General features: G+C 35.1%; 2 protein-coding genes across 7 annotated transcripts in view; one reads left to right on the top strand and one right to left on the bottom strand.

Moving 5' to 3' along the window:
- PRMT9 (protein arginine methyltransferase 9) overlaps nt 1-2480 on the top strand; it is a 46767-nt gene extending 44287 nt beyond the window's left edge. For 2 of the 4 annotated variants that reach the window (XM_025386113.1, XM_025386112.1), the window contains 2 exons: nt 1106-1228; nt 1524-2480. In XM_025386113.1, the coding sequence (XP_025241898.1) occupies nt 1106-1228; nt 1524-1739 (339 nt within the window). In that variant the 3' untranslated portion in view covers nt 1740-2480. The remainder of the gene's footprint in view (nt 1-1105; nt 1229-1523) is intronic. The other 2 variants (XM_025386114.1, XM_025386115.1) reach the window with 1 other exon arrangement.
- Nucleotides 2481-4750: 2270 nt separating this feature from the next.
- The window catches only part of TMEM184C (transmembrane protein 184C), a 24091-nt gene continuing 14657 nt past the window's right edge, over nt 4751-14184 (bottom strand). For 2 of the 3 annotated variants that reach the window (XM_025386117.1, XM_025386118.1), the window contains exons 6-11: nt 11732-11806; nt 10444-10537; nt 8640-8752; nt 7116-7215; nt 6182-6353; nt 4887-5949 (exon numbers count right to left, since the gene is read on the bottom strand). In XM_025386117.1, the coding sequence (XP_025241902.1) occupies nt 5684-5949; nt 6182-6353; nt 7116-7215; nt 8640-8752; nt 10444-10537; nt 11732-11806 (820 nt within the window). In that variant the 3' untranslated portion in view covers nt 4887-5683. Of the gene's footprint in view, nt 5950-6181; nt 6354-7115; nt 7216-8639; nt 8753-10443; nt 10538-11731; nt 11807-14184 lie in introns of all 3 variants that reach the window. The other variant, XM_025386116.1, reaches the window with a different exon arrangement.

The raw sequence follows: 14184 nt of genomic DNA, 5'->3' as shown, positions 1-14184 counted from the left end.
CAAGTGTGGTGGTAGGCACCTGTAGTCCTAGCTACATGGGAGGATCACTTGAGCCCAGGAGGCGGAGGTTGCAGTGAGCTGTGATCACACCACTGCACTCCAGCCTGGGGAACAGAGTGAGACCCTGTCTCAAAAAAAAAAGAAAAAAAAAAAAAAGACAGGAGTGGACCAGTTAGTGTGAGAAACAAAAGTGGGGGCCGACTATGAGGTATGGGTTCAGCTGTGTGGGGATTAGGAGGCAGGTGATAAGAGGTGACATGAGAATCTAAGGCTTCTTCTGGTTTGATGTAAAAATAGGAGCATAACAAGGAGTCTTAGAAATGGTGTGGGGTTACTTTTAGAGTTTTTATGGGGAAGAAAGGCTGGATGCTTTCAAGGATGCCCAGGGAGAGGCGAATGTATCTGTGTCCTGTTTCGCCTTATACAAGGAAACTGACAGTTTCCTTTGTTTCAAATGAGGATGAAGCTAAAAATTATTAGTATTAAATAGTAGCATTCAATTGCTACTAAACTTGATAGACCACTTAATAGTGATTCTCAACTTTGTACATTGGAAACATCTGGGGATCCTATTTCCAGATGGTTTGGGGTGTGGCCTGAACAGTTGGGCTTTTAAAAAGCTCCCCAAGTGATTTTAGTTTGCAGCCAAGATTGAGAACCACTGCCTTCCAGAAATAAACTTATTTTCCAAATGAAATCAATTATTGTTTGATTGAATCTGGCATCGTATCTGAAACAATTCAATTAGTGTTGTACCATTGTTTCATAAACAAATCCTTGGGTTAAAAATTTTCAGAGCTGTTTAGCTTAAAAAATTTAATCTGCTCCCATCCAAATGAAAGATCTACAGGTAATGGAAACCAGAGCAAATTATCTAACCTGCCTAAACCTTGGTTTGTTCATTCTTTTTGTACTGGAACAATGAAAGTTCTAATGAAAGCCAGCCTTAGCTTAATGTGGGAATATAAAGGAGGTAATGTAAAAAGTATTCTATCATACTGAGTCAAGTACAAAGCAAGCCCTGACCACAAAAGGAATATGTAAAAGTGAAAAACTTGAGCCCTGACCACAAAAAGTGAAAGTGAAAAATTTATACTTTCTCTAGGTACCTATACGTGTATTTTTGGATCTATCCTCATTGCCCTGTATACCTTTAAGCAAGCCAGTGGAACTCTTAAGACTAGATTTAATGACTCCATATTTGAACACCTCTAAAAGAGAAGTAAAGGTAAGGACAACATGCAAAATGATTTCGTTTGTTATTGTTTAGAATAATTATCTTAAATTGGGTGATACTTTTATACATAGTTTTAGCTACTTTAAAGATTTAAATCTTATTTTCTGAACAATATCCAAAAATGGATTTAAGTAAATTAGTGAATAGGTTAATATTGATACGAATTAGCTGGTGAAATGTATTTTAAAATAAATTCTTGTATTTAAAAGTAACTAAAAAGAGAAAGAAGACTTAAGTCTACTCTATGTACTCTGATGATATTTTCATAATTTTTTAATTTTCATAGGTACACATTTGTAAATCTGGAAGAGTGACTGCTATTCCATTTTGGTATCATATGTACCTTGATGAAGAGATTAGGTTGGATACTTCAAGTGAAGCCTCCCACTGGAAACAAGCTGCAGTTGTTTTAGATAATCCCATCCAGGTTGAAATGGGAGAGGAACTTGTACTCAGTGTTCAGCACCACAAAAGCAATGTCAGCATCACAGTAAAGCAATGAAGAGCAGTTTTCCAATGAAAACTGTTTAAATAGAGCATCAACAAGTACAAAATTCTTATCTTAATTAGTGGGGATCTATAAAAATTCCTTGTAATTGTCAAATATTTTTAAACATTGACATTAATAAAGCATATTTTAAAATATTCTAAATAAAAGAGTAGCATTATTATAGAAATACTACTGCAGATTTGCTTTCTGGAAAAGGATACATCACTAGTTTTTTGAATTAGGCAACTTCTTTTGCTCGATATTACGGAATAGGGATTTTAAAAGTCTTATTGTTATTGACATGTGTCAATAAGTAAAGCAAAACTTTACTTTTGTAGGCATCTTGGCCTTTTTTCTTAAATCCAAAGTTGTAATTGAGAAACACTGAAAGGCTTCCACTGAAGACTGAGGGTTATGGTTACCTGTAAATTCCAATCTTGCTTCCTTTAAATACTCAGTGTACATCTGAAACACGTTTTGTTTTGAGAATGCAAGCTTGAAAAAGAATTTAAGCTATAAGCTAAATGTAATTACAACAGTTGAGTTAGGGAATAAATCTTCAGGAAGCAGCATTTTTCTTGGTCTACTTTGGCAAAAGAACATTTAAAAGCTGGTAACAACAAAGTTTAACTGAAGAAAGAGTTAATCCTAAACTATTTTTCCAAGTTTTGATTTGGATGCACAATAAGTAGATTAATTGATCCAATTTTTACAGACTTTTGAAATAAAGGAGGATCATTATTATGCCTCCTATATGCTGTATACTCTTTGTAAGTCACAAATAAGACGGATCTTTGCTCCAGACTACCTATTCTTGGTACCTCTATAATTATACTACCCGGCTTTATTTTTAAAATAAATTTTATTGCATACATTTAAGGTATACGACGTGAAGCAAATTAACATATCCATCATCTCAGTTACCCATATATTTTTTGTTTCTGACAAGAGCAGCTGAAAGCTACTCATTTAGCATGAATCCCAAATACAGTACAATTTTGTTACCTAAAATTCTCATGTTGTACATTAGATCTCTAGACTTGTTCATCCTACATATCTGCTACTTTGAATCCTTTGACCTACTTTCCCCATTTCTCCCTACCCCCCATAACCAGTTTTGTTCTTTATATATTTGAATTTTTTTTTTAGATTCTACGTATATGTGAGATTATGCAGTATCTTTTTTTCTGTCTGGCTTATTTCATTTAGCACAGTGTCTTTCAGGCCCATCCATGTTGTAGCAAATGGCAGTATATCGTTGTTTTTTTTTTTTTTTTTTTAGGGATGAATAATATTCCATTGTGTGTATGCATATATATACAGTTTCTTTATTCATCTGTCAACAGACACTTGAGTTGTCTCCATATGTTGGCTACTGCGAATAATGCTGTAATGAACACGGACTGCAGATCTATTTACAAGGTGGTGATTTCATATGCTTTGAGTATATGCCCAGAAGAGGGATTGCTGGATCATATGGTAGTTTTATTTTTCTTTAGAAACTTCCATTCCATTTTCCGTGAGAGGTAGTACTTCAGAGTGGTTTTTATATGCATTTCCTTGATGATTAATTATGTTGAGCACCCTTTTATATACCTGTTGGCCATCTGTGTGTCTTCTTCGGAGAAATGTCTATTCAGGTCTTTTGCCCATTTTTAAAATTGAGTTGTATGAATTCTTTATACATTTTGGATACTAACCCTTTTTCAGATATATGGCTTACAAATATTTTTTACTCAACCTGTAGGCTATTGTTTCATTTTGTTGACTGTTTCTTTTACTGTCAGCAGCTTTTTGGTTTGATGTAGTCAGGTTTGTTTTTGCTTCTGTTGACTGAGCTTTTGGTGTGGTATCCAAAAAATCATTGCCAAGGGTCAGTGTCCAGGAACTTTTCTCCTATGTTTTCTTCTAGTTTTATTGTTTCTGGTCTTACATTTAGGTCTTTTATCCATCTTGAGTTGATTGTTGTGTAGGTCTAAGATAAGGGTCTGATTTCATTGTTTTGCCTGTGGAAATGCAGTTTCCCAGCACCACTTAATGAAGACTGTTCTTTCCCTGCTGTGTCTTCTTGGTGTCTTTGTCAAAAATTAGTTGATTGTATATGTTTGGATTTATTTCTGGATTCTTTCTTCTGTCCCACTGTTCTATGTATGTATTTTTATGCCAGTACCATACTGTCTTGATTACTATAGCTTTGTAATATAATTTATAATTAGGAAATGTGATGTCTCCAACTTTTTTTCCTCAGTATTGTTTTGCCTATTCAGGGTCTTTTATGGTTACATATGAATTTTAGGATTTTTTTTCTATTTGTGTAAATAATGCCATTGGAATTTTGATAGGATTGCGTTGATTCTGAATTGCTTTGGGTAGTGTGACCATTTTAACAATATTATTCTGATCCATGAGCACAAGCTATCTTTCCATTTATTTGTGTCTGTCTTTCATCAGTGTTTCATAGTTTTCAGTGTACAAGTCTTTTACTGCCTTGGTGTTAAATTTATTCCTAAGTATTTTTTTAATGCTATCATAAATGGCATCTTGATTTTTCAGTTAGATCATTATTTATGTATAAAAATGCTAATGCTTTTTGTATGTTGATTTTGTATTCTGCAACTTTACTGAATTCACTTGAGTTCTAACAGATTTTTTTGTGTGTATCTTTGGGGTTTTTACATATAGCCCAGTTTTAGTTTTAATAGAAATGTTTATAACAGTGGACAGAATAAAGACTTTGTATAATTACTGTGAACCACTATATCTGTCTCTATATATGTATATATGAATGAGTATGTGTATAAATACATAAAGCAAAGGCTTTGAGAAACAATACTCATCTTTGCTTTCTGTAACATACTATGGCACTTTCTATTTTATTTTCATTATAAAATGTCAAACATGACCCAGTGGGGTTGTGATTAGCAATTAGAGAAACCCCATCATAGGTAATAAAGTTTTCCCAAATAGCACCTATATATCTTCTGACTGTGGTTTAATGAGTAATTAAGACCATTCAGCCAAGATTTACATTTGCTGCCACCTTTAATAGCATTGACGAAAAGTAGTACATTTTTTGACTTCTTTTTCACTGTGCCTCTAATCAAAAATTGTTAAAATATTAAGGTTTTTTAATGTTTAAAGAATGAGACATAAAAAAAGTTGCAGAAAATAAATGATAAATTCTTATTTATTGAAAGACATTCAGTTGAGAAATAAGAGATATAACTGCTTGTTAGGTAAGCTTATATGGCACATGATTAAGTTCCACTAATTCGTATTTCTGCATTATGCTTTCTGATAATTCCGGAGCATTATACTCATGCAGCAGTGGTAGGAAGTACTCTTTTTTAAAAAAATGTCCATTCTCAACCGGGCGCAGTGGCCCATACCTGTAATCCCAGCACTTTGGGAGGCCGAGGTGGGTGGATCACGAGGTCAAGAGATCGAGACCATCCTGGCTAACACGGTGAAACCCTGACTCTACTTAAAAAAAAAAAAAAAAAAGCCAGGCATGGTGGCGGGTGCCTGTAGTCCCAGCTACTCGGGAGGCTGAGACAGGAGAATGGCGTTTACCCGGGAGGCAGAGCTTGCAGTGAGCCGAGATTGCGCCACTGCACTCCAGCCTAGGTGACAGAGCAAGATTCCGTCTCCAAAAAAAAAAAGTCCATCATCTTGATAAAGCAGTGTAACATCAGGAAAATTTAGTTGGGGTCATTGTCTACCATTTGAGTATGTAATACTCTAATGTTAAGAAATCAAGTCTAAGTCTAGGAAATTTAGACCAATTATTTTTGATATACAAAACTTACATATATAAATTCAGTAGTTGTACCTGGCTTGCAGCTATTTTTGTGTTGACAGTTTCCATCATTTATGGTTTGTCCCAAGCACAAAATCCATGGGATTCCAGGTAATGATACAATATAGTAGTCGCACAGTTTGCTTTTCCATACTGTTCAGGAATCCAGGGATTTATCTGAAGGTTCTTTTTTTTCTCCTATAGTATCACTAAGTATTTCATCAGATATCTTAGATGTGGTAGGTGTAGTCTGGGGAGTCACAGTGTGTCCAAACCCTTGGTAGTGACCCATGGGTGAAGGTGGCATAGAAGAAGTAATGGAAATTGCATCTTGTGATGATGATGATAATAAGCTTGTATGTTCATTTTGATCTTGATCCTCGGGAAACAGTTTTTTCCTGGGATGTCCCCTGACTGTCCGTCCTTTAATATAAAGTTTTCTGTTAGTCAAAAGTTATTTTTACCATTATAAACTTAACATTCTAAAAATAAGCTCCCCACTTCCCCCTCTCCCACTCCCCAAACTTGATGAGCCTGCACTGTGGTACTGCTTTAAAGTCTTTTTTCATCTCCAAATAGATAATAAATTGCCCTAGCAGGAGAAATTCAATATCCTACCTAACCTATTTGGTTGAATTAAATAGCTGGTACTTACCAACATGCCTTACTTGTTCAGAAATATCATCTCTAATATCTGAGACATCCCACATGGCAAGAAAGGAATCAAAGCATGAGCCTTCTTCTGCTTCTTGGACATATGGTTTATATGAGAATGTGTAATGATGAGCAATGGCAGCGAGGAACATCTCAATACAGATAATAAAATCCTATGAGAACAATAAAATAACAGTCACCTTTGGATTTAAATCTAGTTTTGTAGAGTGCTATCTTTCTCTACTTGCTTTTCAAAAGTGGTAAGTTAAACAGCTGTGTTTCTTCTTCTCAGATTATATTCATTTTTCCATTTTCCAAATAATTATTTTTGACCTCTTCAAAAAAAGGCAAAATGCCAAAATGTGAATCTATTTTGCACTTCCTCAAGTAGCAGCCTTGAATTCCTGCATTCAAGCAATCCTCCCACTTCAGCCTCCCACATAGCTAGGAGTATAGACATGCACTGTCGGGCCTGGCTAAGTATTTTATTTTTTAATTTTTTGTAGAGATAAGGTCTCGCTTTGTTGCCCAGGCTGGTCTCGAATGCCTGGACTCAAGTGATGCCCCAACATTGGCCTTACGAAGGGCTAGGATTACAGGCATGAGTCACTGCATCCAGTCAGCCTCAAGTATTTCTTAGCAAAGTACATTTCATTCTCAGTCACATCAAGTATATTGCATTTCACCACCCAAGGACTACAAGGAGAAATGCAGAAAGAGAATTGGACTTAGGAATAATGAAATCCAGGTTTTATTCGTGTATCTGCTACAAATTAGTAATTATGGCCAATTTCTCTAGGGTTCCCCTGTTTTTTCACCTGTAAAGTGAGGGTAATAGCCCCCATACCCTGTGGGTTGTCAGATTTAGTGGAGATATGTAAAAATGCTTAACAAATAGTAAAGTTCTATTGAATTCAGAGATGGCACCTACTTACCTGGAGTCCGGTGGCCACAGCTTCTACAGTTTGCCATTCCCATGTATGCTTTTCAGAAATAACGCCAACTTTTACCAACAAAGCAATAACTACTGCTTGCCTATATGTTAGGAAAAGGTAAACGCCAAATCTATATCAAGCATAAAATGAGCAGTAGTTTTAAAAATGTGCCATTAAAAAAAAAACCCAGTGTAACCTGTGGACCACCACCACCCTCTGCCTTTACAGCATATTGCTGAAGAAACTCTATCTATGTTAAATATATTAATTTGCTTTACAAATTCATTTTTCTAGTAGTTTTGTCCCAAGATAGGGAGTCAAGCTGAGCATTTCAAGCAATCTAGAGATAATGGCCCCAGGTAAAATTTAAACAGCAAATAATGAAGTGGACATGCTTTCATAGTTGTATACACAAGAATATTCACTTCAGTGTTTCTTATAATGGTAAAAAAATTAGGAACAACCTAAATATCAAAAGGAGATTAGTAAAAAGTTATATTCACATAACAGAATACTAAGCAAAAGCAAAAAAAAAAAAAAAAAAAAAAAAGGCCCACAAAAAACACCCCCCCAACAAACAAAATTGTATTTCTTTTTACTGACAAAGAACTATATCTACAATATACTGAACACATTGTCGAATTCCACAAATTTTTATAGCATGAAACTTTCTCTGGAGTTTTATATGTGACACAGGTTTACCAAAATGTTAATCATTCTTTTCTGGGTGGTGGGATTTCAGGGATTTTTCTTTTTCCTCTTTTGTATTATTTCTAGCTTGTTAAATTTGGTGTATTTTTTTCTAGGACCCCTATTACCCACCTCTGTACTAAATTTTTTTCCTTTTTTTTTTTTTGAGATGGAGTTTCACTCTGGCGCCCAGGCTGGAGTGCAGTGGCGTGATTTTGGCTCACCACAACCTCTGCCTTCTGGGTTTAGGCGATTCTCCTGCCTTCCCTGCCAAGTAGCTGGGATTACAGGAGCCTGCTACCATGCCCAGCTGAGTTTTGTATTTTTAGTAGAGACTAGCCATGTTGGCCAGGCTAGTCTGGAACTCCCAACCTCAGGTGATCCACCCGCCTCAGCCTCCCAAAGTGCTGCGATTACAGGCGTGAGCCCTGTGCCTGGCCCTCTTTACTATATTGAACTATGTATAGTTTTACCTTCTGTTTTAAAAGGATTTACTGATTATTTTCTCATATAATTAAATATTCTACATCATGCTTTCTTCCAAACTCCATAGTATTTTACTATATGACAGGGCCATGATTTATTTTAATAATTATTCCAGTATTGACATATTTAGGTTGTCTCAAACTATTTTCTTCATATAAATGTTACAGTGACCATCTAATTATTTCTTTTGAAAATCCTAGAAGGGCTAAAAAGATTAACTTTTTAAAAGATAAGTAGAGACATTTTAATCTATCATCCGCATTAAGACTATGTTTAAAAATCCTCCTTAATCAACGGTTTTTATTGCCTTTCAAAAAATGAGAACATTTAAAAGAAAGTAATACTTACCAAAAAGAAACAAAAACCACCAGCTTTACACAAAGAAATTTGCCAACAGGTTGGATTGGGCTCAGTTCTTCTTTTAGCACTTTATAAAATAGCAGGAGACAATACATGGCAAACTAGAAACAAGATTAATATTTAAACTTGTTCAATAAGAATATATACGGTAATAGAAATATTAAAGTTATATACCAGAGACCTGGTACAGAGTAATGTTTCAGGCAAACTTTTCTAGGCTTTATTATTCTATTTTTAGATTAACAAGCTTTTATAGTTTACTACAGATGAATATATACTATATACAACATCTTCCCTAAAAATGTTTTTAAGTGTTCACTTCCTGGGTTCCATAAAGGGAACAATAAACAAATGACTGACATAAATGGAAGAAATGGCTCTTGTTCAGCCAAATTAAAAAAATCCATCTGTAATGGCTTTTAAACATAAATGATCACTCATTTTATGAGGCTTTAGCTTATTACCTAGTCTATCCTATGTAACTAAGGTAACCCATTAAACAAGTCCAATTTCAATAAAATTGTGACTATGAAATCTGAATATAAAAAATCGAACAGTTTTTCCTGAGGGCAGTGTATTAGTTCAGCTAGATTTATTTTTTTTTAATGAACAAGACTTATTAACTATTTTTAGAAATCTGTAATAACCTAGTGTAGTGCTGAATAACAATAAATTTTCCTGAAAGTTCACTTTTCCCTATTAAAATTATATAAAATGCTACTGTAAAGTATTTTAGAATATGAAACCAGTAAAGAAAGAAAGAATAAAGTGATTCATGGTCTCCAATCATCCTTTGTACACATAAGCCAGTTTTTAAATAACTATCATGAACTAATTATAAAATTTTATTGCCTAATGTTTTTTCCACTTAAAATACATAACTTCTATATGTTTCATCAGGCTTATTTTTAATAACTGCCTAATATTTTGGCCAATGGAAAGACCACAGTGCATTCAACTAGTCCCTATCATTGGGTTTTGGATTGCTTTCAGCCTTTTGTTATTTACAAGTGATAGGCTTTATATACAAAGATACTTTAGGCAAACATACTTTTGAACACTTCTTTAGAATACATTCCCAGAAACAGAATTACTGGTTCCAAAGAGGATAAACATGTGGGAAAGCTTTGGCTACATGGACATTTAATTTTTATTATAAAGCTCTAATACCAAACATGCATACCACTGCATCTAAATTATTTTGCTGACAGCATTAGCCAAAGAATTTAAATAAAATGCACATTTTTTTAAGCTCCTAAGATCGAATAGAACATTACATCATAGGTCTTTGGAACATTAGTTTCTAGAACATCATCCATTTTTCTAAACTTGGCATTCTCAATTTTCCTTTAACTCCAAATATATATGATAACAGACAATTTTATTCTCGCATTTTCATTCAAACCCTGTACCGTCAAATATCAATTTGATATTTTCTCTTCTGAATATGTTCAGTATATGTGTGTGTGTATTTTTTTTTATGTAGCACTGTGCTTTTATTTATGATACACTCATACAGCTATGCAATGGGCAACAGAAATAAATGAACAAACATTGTCAACATGTGAGGGTATAAGTCGCCAAATAATTAACAAAGACATTATTATATTTTTATATATGTATTAAGATGTATATTAAAGTTTTTTTCAAGTCTTCCTATAAATTAAATTTCAGATTTAATTTATAGGAAGATTAAAAAGAAGCAAGCCTTATCCTAAAGAAGAAACTTTATCTAAAGAAATTTAGAGATACAAATTTAGTACATTTTAAGAAAAGTAAACATTTTACTTACCAACTGTGACATGTTGTTTATTATAACCAAATAAGTCCAAGCGTTTGAAAAGCTAAAGTTCCCTTCATCATATATACCAAGCAGCTCACAGATTCTAAAAATAGTAAAGATGAGATATCTCTATGATTAACTAAATCAAAATTGTACTTTAAAATACAGCAATAGCAATACTTATAGAAGTTAGTTTATTTGAGATCCCACTGATAATCACTTGACTTTGGACACAGAGAATTTAGAAGTCAGTTTATTTGAGAGATCCATTGACAACCACTCGACTTTGGATCTAGAGGAAATTAAAAAATGAAAGAAACCCATTTTTTTCTAGAAATGTTATTATATGATTATTCCTTCAACTTGAAGGAAATCCCAAATACGACATGTAACACTTAACTAGAAAGATTACTAAATTTAAAAAAAACAACTATGCAGTCTAGTAACTTCGGGAAAGCTTGATTGTTAAACATAATATAATGCAGGTGTATATAACTGTAGTTGTTAATTTTTTTCCCCCTCAATTGTCTTGGAGGTAAATTTTATGAAAGACCCAGATCCCCTCAAGTAAGTACTACCATCAGTACTGTTATAGTCTTGCCCACTTACTAAGCTGCAGGGAAATAAAGCATGCATTCATAATTAAATGGCTAAATAATTGCTAGCTCAAAGGCAGAATAAAGAATTCTTTCACCGGTATTTCTTTCCAGTCTTCCTCTGTGAGCATGCAAAATGTTACTAACAACTAAGACATAAAACATGTAATCTATTGACATTAAAGTCTTCGATGTTCTTGAATTTTTAGGGAATAGTTTTGCCAGGTAGCTTAATGATACCCCATTTTACCTCAATTCTAAGCCTTGACAATGTATTAAAAGAAAATATGACTTCTTTCTTAGAGTACTTCTAATATGTTCTAAATTAACTATGTAGAAAATAAAACTGTAATTAACCTAAAGTAGCATACTTTAACTTCATGCAGTAGGGTTTTTGTAAAGCTATGTATTTGAAAAAGTGTGTTTTTTTTTTTTTTTTTTTAATCTTCAAAGTGCTTTATAGCAAGCTAGCTCTAGAAAGGAGGTAAATATTTAGAAGACCCCTGTGGTGATTCTTTGCCTATAAATGGTCATGTTATTTATTTTAATAGAGTGAGTTTCTATATAGTTTTTTTTTTTTTTTTACAACAGACTACACCTACATTATAAATAAGCACATTAACACTATGTTTTCTACTTAGTTGTTCCCACATAAGAGCACAAAGATTAAAAAAAAGTTCATATAAAATCCGAGTACTTACAAAGCAACGATGGTGGTGAAAGGTCTGACAACTGTGTACTGTAATACACCTAATTTGCACCTAAACAGCAATACTCTGCAAAAGAAGAAAAAACTTAGAATTTCAACGACTCATTTAAATAGCATCAGATTTTCCCCAAAGCCTCCAAATTGAAGTAACTTTGATGAAGGATACCATATTTATAGTTAATTATTTCACCGTAGTCATCCTTAATAGCAGTGGCAGAAGAATGTGGATGTCAGGAAACAAATTATCTAAATACCTTTTTTTTTTTTGAGATATAGGGTGGAGTGCAGTGGTGTGAACATGGCTCACTGCAGCCTCGACCTCCTGGACTCAAGTGATCCTCCTATCTCAGCCTCCTGAGTAGCTGGAACTATATCTGCATACCACCACACCTGGCTAATTTACTTGCTGTAGACATGGGGTCTCACTATGTTACCCAGGCTACTGCTGATCTCCTGGGTTCAAGTGATCCTCCCACCTCAGCCTCCTGAGTGGCTGGGACTGCAGGTGTGTGCCCCAACACCTAGCTATTTTTAAATTTTCTGTAGAGTTGTGGTCTCACTATGTTGCCCAGGCTAGTCTCAAACTCCTGGGCTCAAGCCATCCTCACACCTGTAATCCCAGCACTATGGGAGACCGAGGCGGGCAGATCACTTGAGACCAGCCTGGCCAACATGGCAAAACTCTGTCTCTACAAAAAAAGAATAACAAAATTAGCTGGGTGTGGTGGCACACGCCTGTAGTCCCAGCTACTTGGGAGGCTGAGGCATGAGAATTGCTTGAAATTGGGGAGGTGGAGGTTGCAGTGAGCAGATATCATGCCACTGTATTCTAGCCCAGGTGACAGAGCAAGACCATCTCAAAAACAAAAACCAAAAAACAGTAATCTTTGAAAATGAAATTTAGATACCAGTTCTCTGCATAACATCCTATAAATGGTTTTTCATTTGACAAAGACTCCCATTTACCAAACTTTAGACAAGCCTCTGACACCTCTTTTCAACTTGGCTTCATCCTTGGGCCTTGTCCTTGTCCTGAGTGTCAACCAGTTTAAAAGAATCTTGCTAAATCATTCCCCAGCCCCCTTTGATATCTGATCACCTCTGACATCTGATCAAATTCCTCAGCCCCCACCCTTGATGACTAAGGCCTTGGCCTGCCTTTAGCAAGAATCCTGTTCAGTCAGTTTAGTGAGAATCCTCCTAGCCCTGATGTCCCCTCTTTGTAATTCTGCATTCACTGACCCTCAACATGCTCTAGTTATAAATGCCCATTTGTCCTTGTTGCCTTCAGAGTTGAGTACAATCTGTCTCCCCGATAACCAATCTACATTAATTTGACATTACTATTCTCTCATGGTCTCCTGTGCTTCCTTCATTGCATTTCCTGAAATAAGTAACTATGTATTTGTGTCTTCATTTAATTCCTAACTCTCCTAACCAAACTGTAAGTTCCATGAGGTCTATGGCTGTTCTGTGCACTAGGTTATTTCTTTATACTAGCATGTACTTGGTGTTCAATAGTCAAATGAACACATTAGTAGCTTATTATTTTAAAAAGCCAGGTAGCTCCCTGTCATTTCAAGGGTGTAAATAGAGACAAAATTTGTCAGGATTTCGTACAAATGGTCCTGTACTGCATAGGGGGCAATGCAGCCATTCTTATGATGTATGTCTACACTGATCACTCTACCTCCATTTACCTTGGCTTGTAACTTCCACTTTATTCCTCATTTATTAGTGAAACTGCCTTTGCAAAATTACGACTGAGACAGTGAAAGAGATCTAACTTAACCGACTCCATCTTGTGTCTAACCTCCAAGCTATCCTTGTTCATTCCTGGGAGTAGGCTGAGAAACTTAGTTTATAGTTTCTCCCAAAGCTATAGAAACAGCCCTGCCCCAAAGCAAACCTCCTTCTTGCCTGGGGACTAGAGTGCCTTTGTAGGACTAACATTAGCCACAAGATTAGAAATTATGGTTTAGCCAAAACAGCATGATACTGGTACCAAAACAGAGATACAGACCAATGGAACAGAACAGAGCCCTCAGAAATAATACCACACATCTACAGCCATCTGATCTTTGACAAACCTGACAAAAACAAGAAATGGGGAAAGGATTCCCTATTTAATAAATGGTGCTGGGAAAATCGGCTAGCCATAAGTAGAAAGCTGAAACTGGATCCTTTCCTTACTCCTTATACAAAAATTAATTCAAGATGTATTAGAGACTTAAATGTTAGACCTAAAACCATAAAAACCCTAGAAGAAAACCTAGGCAATACCATTCAGGACATAGGCATGGGCAAGGACTTCATGTCTAAAACACCAAAAGCAACGGCAACAAAAGCCAAAATTGATAAATGGGATCTAAGTAAACTAAAGAGCTTCTGCACAGCAAAAGAAACTACCATCAGAGTGAACAGGCAACCTACAGAATGGGAGTC

The sequence above is a fragment of the Theropithecus gelada genome, chromosome 5, assembly GCF_003255815.1.
Source record: "Theropithecus gelada isolate Dixy chromosome 5, Tgel_1.0, whole genome shotgun sequence".
NCBI lineage: Eukaryota > Metazoa > Chordata > Mammalia > Primates > Cercopithecidae > Theropithecus > Theropithecus gelada.
The sequence above is the reverse complement of the archived record's forward strand: the minus strand, read 5'-3'. Positions and strand labels throughout refer to the sequence as shown.